This window comes from Branchiostoma lanceolatum, chromosome 9, assembly GCF_035083965.1.
Source record: "Branchiostoma lanceolatum isolate klBraLanc5 chromosome 9, klBraLanc5.hap2, whole genome shotgun sequence".
In the NCBI taxonomy this organism is placed as follows: domain Eukaryota; kingdom Metazoa; phylum Chordata; class Leptocardii; order Amphioxiformes; family Branchiostomatidae; genus Branchiostoma; species Branchiostoma lanceolatum.
In genome coordinates, this window is record NC_089730.1 from 13,774,658 (window position 1) to 13,798,925 (window position 24,268).

Here is a 24,268-nt window from a genome sequence, read left to right on the forward strand (position 1 = left end):
GCTATCTTAGACATAATGACAGATATGAAAAATGATAACATGGCTACATGCCTCTGTTGTGTAGTTTACTCCAAACGTTTTGAGTTCGTCAAGCTGCTTGGTCATTCCAGTCTTTTGCTTCAGGAACATCTCTGCAGTGCGCTTGCCCACAAATGCTGACTGATACCAGTAGCTCTCTTCATCTCCTCTCCTAAAGGCAACCTAAAAAAAAGAGAAACGAGAAGAAAATGGTAAAGGGCAGAACACCTAATCTTTGGGTCTAATAGTCTAATAGGTGTAATAGTATGTAGTTTCTGAAAGGTCTAATAGTATATAATTTCATGAAGCTTATCGAATCATAAGAGGTTCGTCACATGTGCGCGTTTTTACGTCAGCTGTAAAACACAAATTGATTGGATTTTATGACACTTGCAGTCAGATTTGGTCTTGTGACTGAACCTTCTGACAAATATTAGTTTGCCAGTTGGACAACATAAAGTACGATTCGCGAGAATCTACCTGATATCACAAACATCTGCACTGGTATTGATAGCCATGATATCAGCCCTATAGGAAAATATGAACACAGATCGGGATGCAAGCTAAGAAACATACGCATATGTATATCTTTACCATGTGTAATTCGAAAATAAGAATCTCGACACATACAATGTCATCGATAGGCTTTGGCGGGTTGTCTTCATACTTCTTTGGCAACGTCATGCACATCGTACTCAGTATCGTACACTCCCGGTCTCCCATGTAACCCTGGGTAAAGAAACAGCTAGAAGCATTGGCATTCAATGACAAAACCTGTGAGTTACTTACAATATAGACATCAAATGTTGACATGTATAACCAGCTTCGTAATTGTATAATGAATCAAGCTTAAAGCTTAATTGTTAGCTTAAAGGTATCAAGTTAACAATATGAAAATCTGTTATGTTCGCACATTAGATATCAGTGGCAATCGGACATGTAGTGCATCTGAGTCCATAAAGCCCCCCTCTCACTGGACCCGCGGCGCGCTGGCGGCGTCGCTTCGTCCTAAACTGGATTTGTGTCACCCTTGACTTTATAATGGGAATATTATTCAAAACGTACAAGTATGACCAAAAAGACAACAAAACACGCTTAAAAATATTCGTTTTTTGTCGATGACATTCGTTGAGTGCTTTGTCAATTCGATCGGCCGCAGCGACGCCGCCAGCGTGCCGCGGGTCAAGCGAGCGGGGGGCTTTAGTATGTTTCAGACAGCAAATCAAAAAGAGTGATTCACTGACCCGTCCATACACAGGTCTCGTTATGTCCATGCTGACGTTGTCCTCGTTCTTCCCGTTAATGTACGACAGGATGGGCTGGAGTGCCTTATCCCAGGCCTGTTCGAAGGTACAGGACAGAGACGTGCTGTTGGAGCAAACCCACGTGGCTGTGAAACAAAGAAGTTCTAGATATAACAAACATCATGTTACGTGTAGTTTGCCTAATGCTTTGCCCATGTGCCTAACGTACCCCTGATGGCAGATGCAAGTGTTTATTTCAAGATGAATGGCAGGTTTTCACTGACGGTGGATTTAAAAGTAAGGTGGTCGGATAGTAACGTTAGCATAAGAAATCTTATGAAATACATTGGCCCCTAGCAGATTCCGTTCAAACTGAAGTTAACAAGTTATCAGTTATTTCAATATTGTGTTACTTCATCATTAATATCATCGTCATCATCATCATCGTCATCATCATCGTCGTCATCGTCATCATCATCATCGTCGTCATCGTCATCGTCAATGCTACCTGGTGGGTGTTTTATCAGCCTGAGGTTGTCCTCAAACCTCATGACGACGGACATGCTGTGACAATCGCCTGTGGTACAAGGGTCCTCGATTACAGGCTTCGCCTCGTGTTGGCTGTAGGTCTTACTCAGCGGGAGGTGGAAGGTGAACTCCGGACGGCCCTCATGACGAGAACAATCCAAGTCACTATCCACAAAAACCTGAAAACCATGTTCCGAGAGGTCCATTATACTGTCATCACATGGGTTCAGTATTGAAATGTTGCCATAGATCATATTAGTAAGTAAATAGAATAAATCTATATGTAGAGGAACATAGAATAGAGGTCATTGACTTTCCTACGTTCTGGTCGAATTTTGCCTATTTGCTATTCAAATAAAACATACAAAAGACAAATGGAAACTGATAAAAATCATCATCGTACCTCATTGAAACGGTCGAACAGCCTAGACGGTGGATGATGTTCCCACACTCCAATGTGATCTCCCAGGAAACACTTCTTCTCCTCCTTGAGCCTGTCCACGAGCACGTTAGCTGTTGTAGTGGTGGTGACTGGTTCGTAGTAGATGTTACCGCCCATGCATTTCATGTAGAAGTACCTGTCGTTCGTAAGAATAGCAAAATATATCAGAGAGCAGACAAAATGTCGCAATAGTCTGTATCATTGACGTTGACGGCTTCATAGTGAAGTGAAAAATGATTGGCACATGAACTTTTTGTTTTGCCCCGGCCATTATGCAAAATGATCTTTTGCCAAATCTGCCGAATGATACTAGATAATATACCTCTTTCAGTTGAAGGTATACAATTTAGTATACCCTTGTCAGTTGAGGGTATACATAAGAGTATACCTTCACCTGCACGACAGAGGTACACCTTTGTACTTTTGGGGCATTACTGATTTATATGCCAACCTGGGGATCATGATTGTTACACAAAACAGTAGACATTACGAACTGTAAAGGATACAGGAATTTTAACGACGGTGCCCCTTAGTTAGTTCTATCAGCATGAGTAGTTAGCCTTCAGTGAAAAGGCAAAATAAGATGCTTTGCTGCCAAATTTCAGAGAATGTAAGGGCAAATGGGATTTCCAATACTTTGGCACAATGCAATATGTAATAGTGGTCTCTTACTGAATCTGGTGGTTCTTCCGGGAATGGTACACTTCTTTTGTCTTTGGACTCCTGAACCCGTGCATATCGGTATTATCCAGGACAAGTTCATGAACGTCCTACAGAAAAGGGTGTAAAGAACGAAATAAATGTCACACACACACGCGCGCGCGCGTGCACACACACACACACACACACACACACACACACACACACACACACACACACACACACACACACACACATTCACACACACACGCGCACACACACACATTCAGACGCACACACACGCGTGCACACGCGCACTCACTCACTCACTCACTCACTCACTCACTCACTCACGCATTCAATGTTTTTCCCTACCATCTGGCCTTCCCCAGTCTCCGTAGTCCTTCGATTTATATATTACGTCGTCAATAGAAAAAATGCAAAAGACTATCATTTCATTCATAACTATTTATATATTTGACCTAAGCTGTAGCAGAAGCAGAAGCGACATGGACAGAGAAAGATGTAGATGAACCAGACTTGCATTTGATAGAGGAACCCAAAGTAAACTGCCATCATGACTGAGTCAAATTAAAAATAAACATCTACATTTTATTTTCACTCACCTGGTCTGTCTTCCCAACCCCACCGCCTCTAATAACATACATGTCAAAGAACTTCTGGCAGCCGTCCTTTCCATCCAACTCGTCTCGAATCTCTACCGGACTGGTGCACATCATAGCGACTTCAGAGTGTGGGACACCTGCATCGACATACGATGGTGTTAAGAAAAATATGGGCCACATATATGTAATTTTGGTCGCTCACATGTTGCTCAGAGATCGCCGACTTGTGGAATTGGGGCCTAAATAGCTTCCAGCGGGGGTTGGGGGAAATTGAAAGAAGACATCTACTTCAGAGCCCTCTATAGCTGAAACATATGGCGAGAGATGCCAACGCTGACACAAGCTTAGCCAAAGTAAGGGGCAGATTTTGTTTAGTTTTGGGACATTTCGAACAGCGGGAATGATCAGATAAAGCAACATTGAGCCTCCTGATTCTGATAACTACCTGTTTTGTTGAGATGCTGTGCTAGTGGTTCTGCTGCCGCGATGATTGCGGTGTCGTAGTGGCAGGTGTAGGGGTTAAAGGAGGTGTACTGAAGATCTGTGAACTTCTTAAGCGTGATGGTCTTGTCGTCGATTCCCTTCACCCCCTTCATCTCGGGTTCAGGACACAACTTTGGTACTGCAATACGTGGTAAGAAACGTCTTCAGGCATTGTGAAAAAAGTCATTCATCTCTGCCCTTGTTCAACCCATCTCTATTCAAATATGAATAGACATTTCTACTGTTGGCTTTGGGTATTTTGTAAGGAATAGTCCATTGGCGGTCATTTAGTCTTTAGGACACACGTTTCCATGACAGCTATGAATGTACAAAAAAGTATTCCGCGTGCAACCGTAACATATACACCATCTTAACAACTTTTTCATAGTCTGTGATGACTTTTTTCTTTCAGGGGCTACAACTTGTATACACATAGAGAAATTGGCTGTGCAATCAAAGTTTTGGTATACGCCACTTCAAACATTTCTATCCCCGTTCCATGTTCTATCTGAGGCACGGTGCGTCCCATTTGCCATTGGCCAAGGAACACGTGTTCCATTTGGGTTATCTGAGATCATGTTGCAGGAACACGCGTGCAATGAACGACACATTCAAATAAATGTAGCGTAGATCATTACAAAAGGTCCATTTTTGCATGGGGAGGGAGTGAAATATGCAGTATTTGCTCAGGAGTAAATGGCGGCCTTTCTAGCTTTATTTGCATTTTTCACAAACAATGTGCAAGGGAGGGCAAAGTTATGAATCAACAATATTAGTATACAAATACAAACAAGTTATTAATATACAAAATTACCAATATACATAGCATATCATAACATATTGCAATAAGCATAATCCAGATATTATACAATGAAGCAAGAACTCAATGGGGTCTTATGGCAAAACAAGAGCTACACCCACAAGACGTGGTCTAGGTTCTTACGTTTGCAGTACGTCTCAGAACACTGCTTCCGTGTCAGAGCCTGCACAGGGATGTCGGCCTGGTCCATCTTGTGCCACGACCTCAGCCTGTCGTCCTTCTGGAGACATTTTGGGAACGCCTGTCCGACGTGGTCGTTGAAATCGTGAACCCGGAACAGTCTCTCGTTGACGGCGAAGATCCAGATCTCGTTGTACGTCAGTAGGCTGGAGGAGGCGCTAATGCTTTATGTACAGAGCAAGAATGAAAGAAAACAGCATGTCTATTTTTTTTTATAGTAGGCTAAACCGCCCATAATACAGTGCTTGTTGTGGACGAGGTGCTCCAAGTGCATTGTATCAGAAGGATACATGTAACGTTACATTTTGTATCAGGAAAAGGAAACGGCATCAAATTTTGTGGACACGTAATACTGCAGTCATGTTTGTACGGAAACAAAACGTTTATCCTAAAGCCACCTTACCTACATATATTGATACGGAATGAGCCATTTCCTTACTTTCACAGCAAAATGACGTCGTAAAGCAAAGCAACAAGCCCGAAAAACCTAAATTGTGGCTGATTGGACATGTACATAGATTTCTTAATGGAGACGAATTCATAGAAAAGTACATTGTTATTGTACATGTCATATTCTGTATCTGTATCTGTATCTATATAGCCGGTATTACCGCCATTCGGCGTAACACACCAGCTTCGCAGGCACGCGGCGCGACAGCAGCTGGTTATATTACACCGAACGACCTGTCACGTCTAACCTTCGCATATCTAACTGCATGCATTGTTTAAAGCTGTCTAATGAGGATGCTTTCACGGTACATGGTTGTAACGAGTTCCACTCTACGATCGTTCTAGGAAAATACGAATTTTTAAACACATCAATCCTCGGTTCGAAAGTCTGATACTTAAAGGCATGGCTATTTCTTGTCCTTTTCTGAGCTGGTATCAGATACTTATTAGTTGGTATGTCCACCAGTTTATTAGTCATTTTGTACATAATGCATGGTCTGGACATCTTCCTTCTCTCCTCGAGTGACATCCACTGCAGATCTGTTTTCATTTTGGTGACATATTGACTTCTTTGTTTGTTTTTGTTTGTTTGTTTGTTTGTTTGTTTGTTTGATTTACCTGTCAAATTGCGCCACGTAGTAGTAATCATCTTCCCCATAGAACGGCTCGTTGCTGTCTGAAAGCGTCTTGAAGAAGTTTTTGGCTTCCTTGTCCGCGACGAAGCCGACCCGGGGTGAATGACCTTGGAACGTCTTCACGTACACGACAGTCTCGGGCACGAGATCTATCACCACCTGGGACAGAGATCGGAGTGTTCGAATAAAAGCTCATCTGCTATTCCACTAGGACGGCGCCTTTCCTGCCTGCAGGGTGCTGTTATGATTACTTTGGGAGTGTCTGGCTGGAGGGTGTGACTGACTGTGGAGATCTAGAGGGGGAGGGGGTGACTGCTGGATGTTGGAAGGCAAAGTCATCAAATTCTCTTCCTTCCAGCTGTTTAGGAAGGCCTTTTGTAACAAAAAACGGGCCCAAGGTACCCTCCTGCAGGGTCCTTGGAACTAGTAGGTGCTTGATACTCTGTCGAATTTAACAGAGCGCTCAGCGAATTTCATTTTTAGAAAATTACCCTTTGCGTGTTTTGTTGTCTTTTCAGCCATACTTTTATGTGACATGTTCGATTGAGGTCGTAGCGAGAGCGCACCGAGAGCGCCGTCTACTGGAATGGGGGCCTAGTAACTGTCACAAATCGAATCGTGTTTAGACAAGCACAAAAACAACAGGGATGTCATCATGCTGACTAAATGAAATAAGTTTTGAATACGAACTTTTGGATCGTTCGGAATGGGAGGATGTTTCGCCATCTCCCTCGGTAGCGGCACAGAGAGTGTGATCTCTCGCAATGGGCTTTCCGACGGCTCCCGAGTCTGTGTTACCAACGGTGCGGTGCTCGGCATTTTAACATCTGAAGAACACACCCATGTATTCATATTTGTGACAATGGGTTGTAATTGCAACGTACCTACACATACACACACACACACGCACACACACACACATACACACACACATACACACACACACACATGCACACACACACACACAAACACACGCACACACACACACACATACATACATACACACACACACACACACACACACACACACACACACACACACATACATACATACCCACGCACATACATACCCACGCACATACATATACATAAACATGTACATAGACATAGACATACACATACACATACACATACACATACACATACACGCGTGCATGCGTGCGTACGTCTGGCTAATTTCTATTTATCAAGAAACATGGTCAATACATCACATACTTTGATCATTTTCGCCCTTGAAGTACGCATGGATACGGCTCCATGTTCGCCCGCTGGCCTGGGAGAGGGACAGGCCCGATACCGTGGTGGACAACCAGAGGGCGCTTTTGTACCGCCTCACGTCGTACTCTGGGGTCGAGCACAACAGCTCGAACTCAGGGCACTCTCCGGCGCAGACCTTTTCCAGATCGATATCGTCGCTGTCACCGTCCAGAAAATAGAAAATAGACCTAATTCAAACTGTATGCACAACCTGTCTTAAGCTGGCACACAAACACAAAGCAATACATTTGTTAAAAAACGAAAGACAAGTGCTTACTTACTTTATTTCTATGATAGAAACAGATTAAAGATCCACAGCAACGTAGTCCTGGAATATTTGACTCTTTAGTAACCGTGTACCATTTTCTGGCATATCTTATTAGGTATTAAGGAAAACTTTATTATCTCCATGAAAAATGGAGATATTGTTTTTGGCGTGTCTGTGTGTGTGTGTGTTTGTGTTTCCGGACTATTGTAGTCAGCATAACTCAAGAACCTCTGGATGGATTACGATGATATTTGGTATGTGGGCCGGTGTTGTGAAGCCGAAATTCAAGGTCGATTTTGGGCCCCCTGGTATGTGACCTTGGTACTGCAGCAGAACTTCAATTTTTGTATCTTTTGACCTGGACGTGCTATGGTCTTGATTTTTTGGTGGCAGATAGCTTGTGATGTAATAAAGAAGTGGTGTATGTTTGGGCCCCCTAGCAGCTTGCTCTGGAACTGCAGGGGCGTTATTGTGAAAATCTTCTAAGGAGAATAACTGAACAAAGGAACAACGGATTTCCATGATATTCAGTATGCAGGTAGCTTAGACAGAGATATACACAATGAAGTGCAAATTATGCTAATTGGGACTTAATTTGCATAGCTAATGAGGAAAATCTATATTTGCAGTGTTTTCCATTAGAAGACTCAAATACATGTAACATATGTAGTTTATGGAAAGTGGCCCATCAACAGATACCAATTTTGCAAATAAATTCCTAATTTGCATAATTAATGCAAAAACACCGAAATTCATCAAATTGAAAAATTATAGACTGTCAGTATTGCAACATGTGTAGGTAAGATAAAGGTTTTTATGATTAAGCATATATTATGTAAATGTGTAAGTCATTTGCATCAATAGAATTGTTCATGGAGATATGAGGTCGCGGAACTCTTGTTTATGGTATGTTATGTGCACCTTATTGTATCTCCTTGTGGAAAAATGAGCAAGCAATTGACAAAACAACTCGGTAAAGTTGCATCAAAGAAACCCTAAGTAGTACGGGTTTGTTCAATGAATATTCGTATGGAATACACATCTTTATTGTTAAAATTTCCAGAGTACCTTAAAATTGTATTTTAACCAAGTGCACTGGGATAGTTTATTATTGTGTACCTGTATGTTGAAGGATGATCTGCTTGTGGATGCTTCTTATGATGACGGCCATGGCTCACGCCCACACAGATCAGAAGAAATACTGACAACAAGACTTTGGACGCCATCGTCACCTAAGTGTACATGTGTTGTCGAACGTGAGAATTAAGATAATTCCACAGAACGTTATTGAATCACAGCCGTAAAACGCATATTTTAACGGGGAATCATATATTTTGATGGCGTATATTTTAATGGGGAATCATAAAACACGTATACGACAAGGGGAAATCAGCAACAAATCCTGAATCAATGGATCGCGACATGACTGAGGGCTAGTTTCTTTATATTTTCCCTCTACCTTGCTAATTTCCACACTTTTTAATATTTTCATTCGTTGCACTTTTTAGTATAATGATTTAAGCTTTTGTGAATTATTTCAACCATACAAAAACCCTAGGAAATACGCCAACAAATACATGGAAAGCAGTTTAAACAAGTTGATTAAAGACTATTGCCCGCTATTTGTAAACGTTTTAGACTAAGTGCTATCAGAATATGACTTACCATCGACACCCATGTAGGCAAATACTATTGATATTAGTCACCACTAAGACATATAGACATATACATACTTATTCTATCTAAAGTCCAACTCAAAAACAATCGCTGGTCTATCAACAATCAGCGATTGACACGGTCATGTAAATTTGAACATTGTACTTTGAGCACTTAACATCTACTAACATAATTCCACCAGGGTACATAATTCCGCCACCCTGAAAAGATACGTCAAAACAGATCTCCAACCCAACGTTCCCCAGTACAATTCACTCCTGTATACAGTAAACTGCGTTTACATGTGGGTGCTGCACTAGAGATCTCTAATACCCACTGTTTTTAAAAGTGGCGGATTTATGTAACCCGACAGATTAATGTTAATGGGGGTTACACGTATTTATGGGAACACAGTGTTGATCATAAATATAGATGAAGAACTTTAGAAGAATTTTATTGCGCGACTATTGTAGCAGGCACAAAGTATGGCAACAACAGTAAACATAGAACAAGACATAAGTATGGAATAAAACTATTCACTACAACAAAATGACTATCCTAGGTTTTACATGATTCAAGTTGGGCTAATTTTGAGTATCATTATTTTTTCTAATAACAAAACACATGATATTTGATATATTTGCCTATTTTAACACTGTGTGAGCTGTTGCATCTAAATATATAGTCAAATCTATCTGTGGCATTGAGTGTCTTAAAATCTGAAGTACTTGAATTGAGAGAGGTAAATAACTCATCTCGTAGATATCATGCAGAACAAAATACCAAGGTCCCATTTCCACTGGATAGAGACAGTTGAGCGACGCTTCAACGACCACAATTGCATATGTGTAACCTAAGACCTTTTCAACTTTTTATCATATATTGAGCAACTCGACATGTTGCCGAGTGGAAATGTGTAATACGACTTATAATGAAATTCCTGTCGTCGTTCTTGTCCCCAGCGCTTTTATTTTATCATAACTAAGGCCACAGCAAGTAATTTTTATGGATGACATCAGCGCGCTCATTAATTTTCGCCTGATTTCGGAATAAAAAACAAGAAATTTCACTGTCCTCCGACGGTGGTCAACATGCCAAAAATTGGCAGATATGCCGTAAAGATTGACAGTCTAAGGTGTTTCATTGCATATGGATACCCAGTGTAGTTCCTGCCCATGATGGTATGACAAGCTGTTTTCTGCGTTTGTTCTAGTTAATTGAGCTGTATACATATCTTCAAGAACAGTTTAATGTTGACAGTCTAAGGTGTTTCATTGCATATGAATACCCAGTGTAGTTCCTGCCCATGATGGTATAATAACAAGCTATTTTCTGCATTTGTTCTAGCAAGGACATTATGTAAATAATGGGGGGGGGGTCTAGTTAATTGAGCTGTATACACAAGGTGTTTCATCGCATACGAATTCCTAGTGTAGTTGCTTCAGATGATGGTACAACAAGCTCTTTGCTGCATTTGTTGTAGTTAGTCTATTGAGATGTATACACATCTATTTGGTTTAATACAGGAATATAGCTGTTGGTCATGATATCATATTTCGTCGCCTCAATTCTTGTTTAACAAGACTTATGATCTCAAAATTTGAAAATATAGGAATCTTGTTTTGTTTGGCCCGCCTTGTTTTTTTTCGCCCTATCTCATTAATTTTGGAGTCTGCGGAGGATGTCATCCATAAAATTTACTTGCTGTGGCCTAATGGAGTTTACACAAAAATCTTTTTTTTTCTGTGAACAGGTATTGCTGAGAGATAAATGTCATGAAGGTCATCATCATCATCAGTGGACGTGCTTTCGCTACGACTGGGTTATACCGCCCACAGAAGGATTTGAACCATCGCACACCGGGGCATGCCCCTACTCTTTTTCGAAAGGTGTGGTTGGTTCTTTTACGTGTGACTCTCCCCAAACGCGGGACCTCCATTTAACGTCCTATCCGAGGGACGTCCCCAACCCTATATGAGCTAGGTACTCATTTACACCCGAGTGAAGTGAGGAAAGTGCCTTTCCCAAGGCAAGCCAAGGGCACAACGTCGGGCGCAAGTTCGGACATGTGCATGTCTCTGGGCACAACCCGGGATCGATCCCGGGTCCCAATGTTTGACAGCCGCGGGCTTTACCACTTACACCACACAACGCCATATGAAGGTATTATTGCCGGTCATACTTGGTTACTTGAACGGTAAGACGAATAGATCTCAAGTAAATTTTAGAAACAAGACAGGCTTGGCGGATTGTTCCCAGGTTATTCCCCTAACCCTTTGTTGTAGATACTGTACAGAGCAATCACACTTTTCATCATGCCAACCGACACTTTTTAGGGATAACATTAAAAAAGTCAGAGATCAAACGATTCTGACGTAGTCAATCAAACCCTTTAGCGGGCGATGGAACGCAAAGATCGCCAGTGGTTCCGCAAATAGCTAAAAAGATATAACAAACAAAAAATATTGCTCACTTCTTGGACAACGTCTGAAATCAGCGTCCAGCCAAGGTTTGCCCCTTCAAGCGAACGTACCTAGTACCTGTGAACTCACGCTAACAGGTACAAAAACAAGTGAGCGCACTGTGTCCCCGTATAAAGGTGAGGCATGTGATTTCGGCACGATCGATAAACTCTAGTTACCCCTCGTAGCCACGAAGCCGCGATAACGTTAAGTTATTTTTAAGTGAACCGGAGATCACGGCGAGTTGGTTTGCTTGTATCATCGTCATTGACTAAATTTAATGCTTAAATATAGCATTACAATAACTTGGATTATCTATAGTATAAAGTATCTTAGAAAGTGGGGGTGTCCCTGCGGTGTAGTGGTCTGCGCCTTCTGCCTCTCACCACATCTGGTTCAAATTACTTGGACCAGAAGGCCCGGGTTCAAGCCCCGGGTTAGGGCACTTCTGGACAAGAGGCGCATTGAGTCATACCAAAGACTTTATAAAAATGGTACATACTTATGAAACAGTATGGAAGTTAAACACACTTCACTGCCAGTGGACTAGCCCCCTGCAACAGTGATTGCACCACAAGTGTGGCCCAGGGCTATGAAACGGAGATGGGCACCGCCCTACACCGCCCAATAATGGTGTGGGAGGATTTTAACTAACTAATCTTAGAAAGTAGAGAAATACGTAACCTAGAGTTCGGCGACCTCATACCTCCATGAAATGTTTATAGCTTTTGTAAATGTGTTTCAAATGACTTGCACATTTGCATGATTTATACATAGTGATGTTCACCTTAGATTAACTCACACATGTCAAAAGCATAATATTTCCATACTTCACCACTAAGCGTTTAAGCGCTTTTGCCTTTTTTGTACTTATTATACAAATCAGCTTTGCATTTGCATGTTTGGTATTTGTTTATGTCCCAGCTGCTATGAATGACATTGAATTCCAGTTATAAAAATCAATGAAATTATAGAATTGCCTAATCAATTATGCAAATAGAGTCCTAATTTGCATAGTATATATCTAATTATGTACATCTCTGCCTAAGCTACCTGCATGCCAAAATTGATGGAAATCATGGGGACCTGTGGAAGAGTTGACCATAGCCTCATACCATCTCATAAATTGTACATCTAAGTTATATATCTGTTGCAATGAATTCTTTATTCATCATGAAGAATTTTCAAACATATCGGGAGGATCATTCACACAGAAGTGCACAGAACGACTGGCCATGGCACGAATGCAGTTACCAGGAAAGCCGTGAATTTGGGACATTGTCAACGATCTACGACGGTTTGATTCGCAAGTCAAGTCAAGTACTCATTTCAACAACAACAGATGGCTGCGATGACACAAGTTCAGAATGGCACGTTCTTAACTGTAGCGACAATCTCAATTGACTCTCAATCAATAGAATATTTCTGATACAACGCAGAAGAGAACTGGTGCACACATTTCTACATGTTTGTGATGGCATGATATTCTATTCCTCATCTTCTCCCTTGCCTTCTGGTGCCTCCGCTTCATCTTCGGATTCTCCTTCCCCCTCGTCGCTGGCAGGTTTGTCCTCACTATCCTCTATTCGATCGGCACAGAAGAAATACAGTTAAAAGACAGGAAGGAATAGGAGAGTTGATGTTGAATACAGACTCTTGGCTGTCACAAGTGAGATGGATGCAAGTGACTGTAGTATACCTTGTTACCATGACCATATTGGGTGAAACTATAGAGATCGAGGTTATCTAACGATAACTAAAGTTATCAGCCTTTTTACAGTTTTCAGCGTTTGCGGATCAAGACACAGTGACCGGCTAATACATGTGGAATATCATATACGGGTGCTTGATGTCCAAATACTCATCATTTTGTGTGAGATAGCTTATGACAAATGTTTATTTAGTTCGCGTCATGTGTTTTGCATCGTCGTTCCTTTACGTTAACTTCATATCAAATACAAGGAATTCATAACAAATACAAGGTAGAAGTTTGTTCATCCTCTTTGTTGAATATGGCAACACTTAGATATGCATAATAAGTTCTTTCTTACCTCCGCCAGTTTCTCCAGAAGGTTTGAGAAAAGCCATATAGGTGACCTTCTCCTCAATGGGCGCAAAAGGTGTGGGGTACCTAAAGGTCATCAGCCAGTCCTGGGGGGAGGGTAGGAATAGGAAGTCAGAGATGGCACATGTGCCGTGCACAAGTCAATGATCAATGGCAATTCTCGGACAAGAATCATTAAAAAACAAAATTAGATTAAGTTGCTGGTGAAATTATTTTCTGAATGGGACGGTACTACTTTTCTTTCTTATGTTAACTTCTACTCGTACATTCGCTGAGAAAACAAAAATTGGAAAAGAATGTTTCAATCAATATAGTTCATTGCATGCCTGTGATCCTGATAACGATTTTCTAGATGAATATTCTAACTTAGAACCTTCATCTGCATTTGGTTATTGTTCTTCAGCGTTTGTTCAGACGAAATTGCTTTCCTCTGGTCCAAAACGTTCAGGGTGGTTATCAATGTAAAAGTTTGGCAGACCTTGTTGAACTCGAGTTCCTTCTCCTCCAACTTTTGACTGAGTTCCGCGATACGTTCCGTAAGGGTTGTCGCTAGCTCAGCGTCAGACACTCCTTTCAAGGCGAATGCGTAGGCTTCCGAACCACCGTCGTCAACCGTTGACATCTGTATGAGAGATGGGTAGAAATTGAGTATTGGCACTGATCACTAGAAAGTACAAGAACCTTTTTGGCGCAGGATAGAAGCAACAGATCATTATAGATAATTCTATTTTTTAGATTTGCCTGATTTCTTTTTTTAATGACACTAGCTGTGCAACTTATGCCTCCAGCCTAATCTCTGAGTCTTCAAACCTTATCATCGAGTAATATATACTTTGCCCTGAAGTCTAAAGCTATTGGTTTGTATAAATTTACTTAGTAATAACAATGTAAAAGACGCACCCCTTCTCCGTTCGGTTTTGGTATGTCCTTGCCCTGGTCGATCCAGGCATCCGGCAGCCTGGCACAGGTCTGGTACTCACGCTCACACACACTGACGCCCTCCGTCTCCTCTTCTTCACTGTAGGTCTTAACCTGAAGCATAGGAAAGGGTGAATGCAAACATCCCTAGAGCGTAAGCATTTCTGACATCCCTTTCAATGATCTAATGATTAGTGATTAGTGTCTGCGTATGTCTATGTTTGTGTATGTGTGTGTCCGTTTATGTGAAGCATACTTGAAAGCTCACCTGTACTAGAAGTGGTGACGTCATTCGTCCTATCACCTCGTTCTCCGCGTTGTCGCCGTTGAAGTACTTAAAGAGACGCCTGAATGAAGACCGTCCACTCGACCCCTTCAGGCAGCCCTTTGACCACTGGCACACGCCTTTGCCTAGAAAAGACGTGAAGCTTTTTTAAAAAATGAACCTAAATTTTATCATTGAAGTGAACAGGGAACAACTGTCAAATTTCCATCCACCTTTGCATCATTCTACATTTGTTTACCTTATTAACTTCGCCGAGAAGTCTATGTTTTGATGCTTGTCAGCTGTGTGTCTGTAAGTGAACAGAATAAGTCGAGAACGCCTGGATGGATTGTTGTCGTATTTGGTGTGTTGATGTGTATGTGGAAAATCTCAAGATGATTAGATTTTGGGCGAAGTACTTTGCATAATTAACGAGAAAAGTGTAAAAATGTGTTATATTGTATATACTACTAGCTCAGGGTACCAGCTGGAACGTGTTACTCGTGTAGGGGAAGTGTTCCTGGTGTAATAAGGAGATATTCCCATTGGGCCAGGGGGATTTACCGTGTCGCCTAAAACGTGTTGGCTGGCACAAATTGGCTTCTCACTGACTTTTAGATCTTGATCTTGTGAAATTGCACTGTTCCTCAAGGCACTGTGCAAGTAGTTACCTTCGCCGAGAAGGTTATGCATAGGGTAGCGTTTGTATGTATAAGAAGACCAGCATAACTCAAGAATGCCTGGATGGGTTGTCTTGATATTTGGTATGTTGGTAGGTCTTGGTGAGACCTGAAAATGATTAGATTTTGGAGCCCCTAGCGGCTTGTTATAGTACTGCAGCGGAAATTCCTGTTTTGATATCTCATGTTTTGGATATGCTATGGAACCGACTTTTGAGTGGTAGATAGCTCTTTGGAAAGAGAGTAAAAGGTATCGGTTTGGACACCCTAGCGGCATTTTCTGGGACTGCAGGAGCAGGTTTTGCTTCAGACTGTGAAAGGGAATAACTCAAGAAGGGCTTGATGGATGGTCATGCTTTTTGCTAAGTGGATAGCTTGAGTGATGATTTATAATTTGCATAACTAATGATGAAAATTGATACATCCTCCAAATTCCATGATAGGACTCTCAAACATGTGACATGACCGAGGAAGAGAGAAATAGTAATAAATATCAACTATACAAATGAAGACCTCTTTTGCATAATTAATGAGAAATACTATTACTCTATAACTTACGTGGTGCTTTGTTTGATTGGATGATAATGATGCAAATCAGATTCTAATTTGCATAATTAATGAGGCAATTTAAAAACCCGCTGTGTTTCATGATATGACTATTCAAATATGTGAATTTGTAACTGAGGAATAAAGGAATGTTGATAGATAGAAAATATGCAAATGTAGACTTATTTGTATAATTAATGTCAAACTACTATAATTCCATACTAGTTAATGACGGCAATTTCATACTTGTGGCATTTGGAAGTAGTGTGAATGTGAACACCATTGAATCAAATTATGCTAATAAGGAGCTTATTTGCATAATTGATGATAAATGTTAGCATAACCTTCTTTGTTTAGCTCATAGTCCTACTTTGGACAACTTGTGTTATTTGGGTGAAGACGACCAACTGGTATGATTCATAATTGATGAGAAACACTCCCAATACGTCAGTCATAAAGGTTATTAAAGATCATTTGGCGAAGGTATGAGGTCGTAGAACTCTTGTTCATAATAGGAACATGTAGATACGACCGACGATTCAGCAAGTACTTCTTTGTTGCAGACAAAAATAAAGACACACAATGGAGATAATGTTAGAGATGGTGGTCGTCATCTTTCTATGACAAACTGCTTCTGTCACGTCACGCTATGCAAATTAAGGACACGATACTCTTGATCATAAGCTTGTGCCACCTTGCATATCTGTTCAGTGATGGTTGTTTGTTTGGTTGAACGCTGATGGAAATCGATATCACCGCTCATTTAACCGTCCTTGTAATGATGACTTCAACCACCACGGATTAATTTGTGTACGTATGTCATTTTTTGTAGGATGTTGAAAACGTTGTAAAACAACCTACCCTTCGGGATGCGGATCTCCATGAAACCGTCGTACTGTTTGGTGACGTGGATGTCTAGACAAGTTTCGTCGCAGCTTTTCGGCTTGGGAAGGACCATCCCGTCGTGACCATGCTTGTCAGTCTCTTCCTTCTCTTCCTTCTCCTCTTCCTCCTTTTCGTCGGCCTGCAAGGTTTCATTAAGGATTTAAGAAAAAAACATTTTTACCATTCAATCATTTTTATTATTAAGGAAGTAGTGGATGAGGTAACAAAACATCGGCCAAGTAGATATCTTCTAAAAATGTCACTTTGCTGTGAATCAAAACAGAGCTCAAGAGTCCACACATTTACACACAAAAAAACATTATGTATTATATATTTCACACTTTGGGAGAAAAAAAAAACAAGCTTACGGATTTAACCAAAAAAAATATAAAATGTTCTTACCTCCCAGTAGATGTGCTGTTGGTCAACAACGATGATTTCGAAAAGACGTTCCTCAACGCCAGGGTCGTCGTACCCACCAATCCAAAGCTCCTGCAGGAGAACAGAAACGTCAAAGTGGTTATCCAAAGTCAAAGAATTATAGCTCCTTATCAACCAGGTAAGAATGGTCAGATCATCAATGTACGTCTTTGATGAATAGGTATATTCAATTATACAAAGAATTATAGACTTACAGTGTTAATTTGAATCCTCTGAATCAAAGAAATAATGACTTTGCTACAAATACACTAAAAGATGAAGGGCATTACAGAGGATTTCAACGTACCACGGACCGTGGAATCTGTCAATTCGAACTCTCCGCAACTCATGTTGTCTATGACTCAGGTTTCAAGATGGGGAAATCGTTATCATTTTGTCACAAGTGAAGTGAATATTCTAATGACTTATCGTAGACTTAGGACGAGTGCCCAACATGCGTTTACCTGCCCATCTATGGAATAATCGACTCCAAACGGTTTGAGAGCGTCCAGTTGTTCAGTTATGTCCGCCAGAGACTTGTACAACCTCTCCGGTGTCGGCTGTCCCACGAAGACGGACTGGAACCAGTAACTCTCTTTGTCTCCTGACCGGATACCAATCTGAAAGGGACCGTTAAAGTGAACGTGTTGGTGATGATATACAGATAATGATATACAGGTATTTCAGGATTTGAGACATTGTCATTGTACCGGTTTAGCAGAAATATTGATTTTAAGGCTCGCCCGTAACTCCTAAAATACTTATCGTATGACCATCAAATTTTCAGAAGATGATGTACAAGCGGCGAAAATATTAGAAAACCCTAGTATCATAATGACGTAATATGACATTATCATAACTTCATTCACCTGATTTCATTGAATGAAACCTTATCATGTACAGTATCTATTAGTTGGAATCCGCCATCTTGGATCGGCCATCTTTAATTTCTAATTTTTTTTTCAACATATAGGCCGAAAACACAATGACAATGGACTAAAACGTTCGTATGAATGTTTTGTGCAAAAGGGTAGTGACAATATACGAGGGACCATTACCATAACCTGGTTATACTTCAGCTAATGATTTGGTCAATCATCCTGGATGTTGACTAATAACGTAATCAAAGTAGCATAAATTATGAAATTGGTACCAATTAAAAATCATGAAAAGTCATCAAGTTTGGTGGTTCTAGTGTAAGCGCATCCACCCCCCGTCTGAATGGGGTTAACCTAAGGCAGTCACATATTAAACTTCCAGCGTATGCAGTAGCAACACAATGACATCAGAGCTTAAGTATCAAGCTTAGATCATTCAACGTGTACCTACATTGTCATCGATCGGCTTTGGTGGGTTCTCAGTATATTCCCGTGGTATGTGCATACACAACGTTAATGTCTTTATGCACAGGTTTTCCCCCTCTCCCTGGACAAAAAAAAACATCTACATGTAGCACGTTCAGGTCACATTGTTGGCATCTATCACACACCCAATCAGTCAAATCATTCAATCAAAACTAAATGTTTTTAACGGCAATAAAGCATGTTAAGCATTGGACGCTCATATCTATGCAAACATCTAATATAAAGCATTCACTACACTCGCATGACTGTTTAACACCTAATCTCGATTAAAGTACACATACAGTCAAGATCGAGAGCAAGAAAATTGAGGAAAATGGAACTACTAAAACGGCAAGTACGTCATGTACAATTACTAGCAAATTGTACAAGTACAGCAGTCCTGGTCACCCCAGACCAGTTTGTACTGCAGGACAAAAGAAGTGTAACAGTAGCTTTTCCAAAATGAATCTGTAAATCTTGATCATGTTTAATAGGATTAGACACGAGTGCGGTCACACCAATCTGTACAAAATATCTACCACTCCTCACTCATAAGAACTTAAAAGAAGAAGTCTCGTACCTGTGCGTACAGAGGTCTCGTCATGTCCATTCTGACGTTGTCCTCGTTCTTTCCGTTGATGTATGACAGGAGAGACTGGAGCGCATTGTCCCAGGCCTGTTGGTAGTACGTACAGGACACGTCTGTATGGTTGGAGCAGACCCACTTTGCTGTGGAACAGGTAAGTAAGATGAGAAAAATGTTGGAAAGACTCGAAGTAATCTCAGCAACGCCTACCCCCGTTCCACGGAAAAGTATGAAATGCCACCGAAGCATTCTATCATTCCACGGACGTGAAACTCCCGCATGTGGTCTATATATATATATATATATTGAAATAGTGGAATGATCATTAAAAAAACTTTATGGATCCAGCTTTTTCTGAAAATCACAAATCATTCATAACTTCTAGAATTAGGCTTTATCCTGTTCTTAAGCGTCAAGCCCCGATGGTCTGATTATGATAAGGTAGACGCTGGAGATGATTTATTGGTGGTACTTCCACGCCGCATGTTACCTGCAGGGTGTTTCATCAGCCTGAGGTTGTTCTCAAACCTCATGGCTATGGACATTTCGGGACACTCGTACTTGGTACAGCGGTCCCCGAACACAGGCTTCGCCTCGTCCCGGCTGTAGCTCTTACTCAGCGGGAGGTGGAATGTGAACTCCGGACGGCCTTCCTGGTCACTGCAGTCAAGGTCGGCATCGATGTTGATCTGGTGGAAAAGGGACAACTGTGAGCATCCGTCGGAACGTTGCATTCTGATAAGTTAAGCGAGAATGTGACAAAAAAGCAAGATGGGTAAAAAAAGCATGGTTAACATTAAAATAGAAACCATAATTGTTGTAACAAGAATAGCATCGACAAAACATGATATCACAACCAACAAGTCCTTTATCCGAGAAGTGCACAGAGTGACACTAGTATGGTAGACTAGTATCACTTACCAAGTTGGCAGCTACACTCATGGCTACCACACTGGTGTCACTTTTACAACTATCGAACTTGTTTCACTTCTACAAATACAGTCTCCCTCGCTAGTGTCACTTCAAGTACAATTAAGGCTACAACACGACACTTTCCCCCATTTTGGCACTTCATCGTCATGTTCACCATCTCCGGAGGGAAAAAAATTATTTCTTTTTCTTCAATATCAGGCGAAAATAAATAAGCACTCTGATGTCACCCATACAATTTACTTGCTGTGGCCTTACATGGTATTTGTAGTCACGTGACAATAAAGTTGAAGGGTCCACCATGTTTGCGGGTTAAAACGCGTATGACGTAATCATGTGCTTATAAATTCAAACAGTTCAAGACAGATGAGACTAGCATATTTTGTAGTTTTCAATAATGGTATAATGAAGAAATCAAACCTAGAAAAAAATATAGTTTTCAAAGAAGTGTCTACCTGATTAAACCGGTTGAACAGCCTGGACTGCGAGTGGTACTCGATTACGCTAAAGTGGTCTCCCAGCATGCACTTCTTCGCGTCCCTCAGCTTGTCCATGGTCATCTTTGATGTTGCGGTGACGGTAGTGGGTTCGTAGTAGGCGTTACCACCAAAACACTTGGTGTAGAACTTACTGTGTTGCGATAAAAAAGCACAGCGTCATACAATCTGACAATGATCAGAAAAATGCTGTATGTCATATGATATTAGGATTATATACTGTTTTCAGTATTTTCCGTAACAGGCACTGATAAATTGGGAGACTTAAGCATCAAAATAGATTTGGATTTAACCATACCATTACTGATTAGCTGTTTACTGTCAAAAACATTGGGTTTTTTAGAATGCAGTTTCAGAATACGGATTCCGTAAAGGCCGACGTCAGCATTGGTTGAAGTACTGCACATGTAACGATGCTGTGACGGGCCAGCTATCAAGGACGGCACGGGCGCTATAGAGGTAACGTCCAACATTGATGTGAGAGCTTCTTTGTTGTTAAGTTGTTATTATCCATCATCATATCCATAGATTTTCACATTATGATTAACTTGCAAATGGTCTGGTGCCCTTTCCGTTAAAAAAAAGGTGACAACTTACTTCCCTCCTCCAGCGTTCCCATCGTGCAACGCCTTAATGGTCTTCGGTGTGTGGAAACGATCTTCGTTCAAAGACAGGGTGTAGTCCTGGAGAACAAGTCAAAGTAAAACAAGTTAAATTCACAGATTTCTATCCCGACACAAAAACAACTATGCAAGTGAAAGGCTCTCGTACTGAGTCATGCCTGAAAAATATAAACTCACATCTTCAGGTTTGCCACTGCCGCCACCCATGATGAAGTACAGTTTGTAGAATTTTCCACAACCTTCCTTTCCATCAACGTCATCTCGCTTTTCTACAATAGCAGTCATGGTCGCGGCAACGTCTGACAAGGGGACACCTATACATAAGGAAAAAGAAACACAGTACTAAAAATATGTTCATGTTTAATCTTATTTACTAGTACAAGTGAAAACTTCTGGGCAGCTTTGACCTGCCAATTTAAACAGCAAACCTCCTCTCTCATCTTCAAAGATTGCCATTCATTTCAGCTGAACTGTTGTTTTTTTTCAGTAAAACTTTGGCACCTAAAGAAGTGAAGAAGAAGTGAATACGACTACTGTTCCAAATGTAGAACTTTAAGTGTCAGTCACCTGTTTCGTTCAAATACTGCATCAGGGGCCCTGGTGTCGAGTGCATGGCCGTGTCGTAGTTACAGGTGAGAGGGACGACACCAACAGCCTTCAGATCCTTCTCTTCTCTAATGGTGATGGTTTCATCGTCCACCTCTTTCACCACCTTTGCCGAATACTTGGGGCACTTCTTCGGTGCTGCGAAAGATGACAGTAAATGCAGTCATCAAGGCACAACACATTTGGAAGCGATGCTCAGGGAAATATTCTACATTTGTAAGCCAATGTGAGCTTTGGTACCTTCACAGTACGTCTCAGAGCACTGCCTCCTGGCCAGGGCCTCCACAGGGATGTCGGCCTGGTCCATCTTGTGCCACGAACCTATCCTGTCGTCGTGATGGAGACAGTGGGGGAGTCCCTCTCCATGGCCGACGAGGTCGTTGAACTCCATCCACTTGAACGTCCTCTCGTTGATGGCGAAAACCCAGATCTCGTTGTACATTTTCGAGTCAGAGGATCCAGCCCGACTGCTGTTGGGGATACCAGACCAAAATAGAACTAACTTCTATCAAAGATGCAAAATACCTTAAGCTTTACTTAACCGTTTAAAGTTAAGTAATGCATATTTTTGATTCACTTATTTCAAATCTGTCAGGTTGCCGCTTATATATTAGGTCCGGAATTACAGGATAGCTCTTAGCAATAGACAGTGATTTTTTTTTTTTTTTTAAGTTCGGCACACCAACGTATGGAACAAAACAAAACACCTGTCGTATTGAGCGATGTAGAAGTAGTCGTTCATGCCGTGGAAGGGTTCATGATGGTGGTCCAGGAGGGTGAAAAACTTCTTGGCCTCCCGCTCTGCCACGAACCCGACACGGGCAGCCCGACCCCGGAACTTCTTCACGTACATGACAGACTCGGGAACGAGATCGATCACCACCTGGGACAGAGAGCACAGTTGGTTACTGTGTTGCAGGAAGGGCAGGCATCACAGTTGGGTTTCAATAGCCACATGACTATGACGTAATGCAGCTTTCACCATGTTGGAGAGTTAGAAACCACGTTCTTAAAAGGTTTAATTTCCTCCACCTCAATTCAAAGACAATGAGGTAAGTTCTACCTTATTTACCTTCCACATTGACTAGAAATAGGTGCGGTAAACATACATGCGGGTCGTTCGGTGTGGGTGGGTTCTTAGCCATGTCCTTGGGAAGCGGCATGGACACCGTGACCTCGTGGAAGGGGCTCTCCTGGGGCTGCCGGGTCTGTGTCACCAGGGGTGCGGTGTACGGCATCTTCACTCCTGGAAATGTCAAAGACAATGACAGTAAACAGCTGTAAAATGTCGCTTTTCCTGCGTCAAAAATATTTGTCACACGCTATGAGAACAGCATGCGTGTAAGATGTAGAAAAAAAATCAATAAAGAATACACAGGAGGATTTTGAAATATTTTCAAATCCATCACATTGTTATGATGTATCAACCCCATCTTTGTGGTGTCGCCAAAAGTATATCATGTTAATGGCGAAAATGTCTATCAATCACTGGTTGCGACACAACAGTCAAGTGCTAGGTAAACGTTTTCGAGGAATAATGATAGTCCCCAAAGCTCTAGTACAAAAACCATGGATTCAAAAGGCCGCATCACTATCCTGTACAATGCAACAACAGCCAAGATTCAACTTTGGATCATGAGAATTAGATATGATATGTTTTGACTAAAATATTTGACTCACCTTCCTTGTTCCCTCCCCTGATGTACTTGTGCAGGCGGTTCCAGCCGCGCACGTGGCCCTGGTACAGAGACGGGTCCGATACCGTGGTGGAGATCCAGAGGGCGCTTTTGTACCGCCTCACATCGTAGTCATGGGTGTGGCACAGCACCTCGAAGTCAGGGCACTCTCCCCGACAGAACTCTTTCAGCTCACTTTCATGGGAATCGTGACCTTCATGGCTGTCACGTAGGAAGGGAGATTCGAAGAATCAGAAGGAAAATACAAACAAGGGAATATAGATATCCAGAAAAGAATAGTTTGCATTTCTTTTGGGATGACTCAATGAAGGACGCATTAACTAACTTTTTACTAGTATTTAGAACGACAACTTCCTTTACATTAGAGCATGTTTCAAAACCATACTCGATAAAGATTAAGAACTATGTATGTATGTAATGTTAAAACCCAATTCTGCAATTGAAAAAAGCAAAGGAAGGAACAAAGAATACATTTTATTGGGGAAAGATTACAAAAGAT

At 41.4% G+C, this 24,268-nt stretch overlaps 2 protein-coding genes across 3 annotated transcripts in view; both read right to left on the reverse strand.

Annotated features, from left to right (window-relative positions):
- LOC136441581 (uncharacterized) overlaps positions 1-12,749 on the reverse strand; it is a 39,699-nt gene extending 26,950 nt beyond the window's left edge. The window contains exons 1-14 of one of the 2 annotated variants that reach the window (XM_066437947.1): positions 11,720-11,851; positions 8,710-8,822; positions 7,281-7,480; positions 6,756-6,892; positions 6,049-6,224; positions 4,924-5,144; positions 3,943-4,119; positions 3,498-3,634; positions 2,905-3,002; positions 2,194-2,368; positions 1,771-1,969; positions 1,263-1,408; positions 649-747; positions 52-201 (exon numbers count right to left, since the gene is read on the reverse strand). In XM_066437947.1, the coding sequence (XP_066294044.1) occupies positions 52-201; positions 649-747; positions 1,263-1,408; positions 1,771-1,969; positions 2,194-2,368; positions 2,905-3,002; positions 3,498-3,634; positions 3,943-4,119; positions 4,924-5,144; positions 6,049-6,224; positions 6,756-6,892; positions 7,281-7,480; positions 8,710-8,816 (2,022 nt within the window). In that variant the 5' untranslated portion in view covers positions 8,817-8,822; positions 11,720-11,851. Of the gene's footprint in view, positions 1-51; positions 202-648; positions 748-1,262; positions 1,409-1,770; positions 1,970-2,193; positions 2,369-2,904; positions 3,003-3,497; positions 3,635-3,942; positions 4,120-4,923; positions 5,145-6,048; positions 6,225-6,755; positions 6,893-7,280; positions 7,481-8,709; positions 8,823-11,719 lie in introns of both variants that reach the window. The other variant, XM_066437948.1, reaches the window with a different exon arrangement.
- A 105-nt stretch (positions 12,750-12,854) lies between these two features.
- On the reverse strand, positions 12,855-23,987 carry LOC136441585 (uncharacterized). Its single transcript, XM_066437957.1, has 19 exons — positions 23,753-23,987; positions 23,182-23,318; positions 22,780-22,955; positions 22,313-22,542; positions 22,034-22,210; positions 21,644-21,780; positions 21,441-21,526; positions 20,802-20,976; positions 19,907-20,105; positions 19,411-19,559; positions 18,817-18,912; positions 17,952-18,107; positions 17,470-17,559; positions 17,044-17,206; positions 14,960-15,102; positions 14,674-14,805; positions 14,252-14,395; positions 13,760-13,859; positions 12,855-13,290 (listed from the first exon to the last, which is right to left on the reverse strand). The coding sequence occupies exons 2-19, from the start codon at positions 23,308-23,310 to the stop codon at positions 13,196-13,198; spliced, it is 2,577 nt and encodes an 858-aa protein (XP_066294054.1). The 5' UTR covers positions 23,311-23,318; positions 23,753-23,987; the 3' UTR covers positions 12,855-13,195.
- Positions 23,988-24,268: the final 281 nt, after the last annotated feature.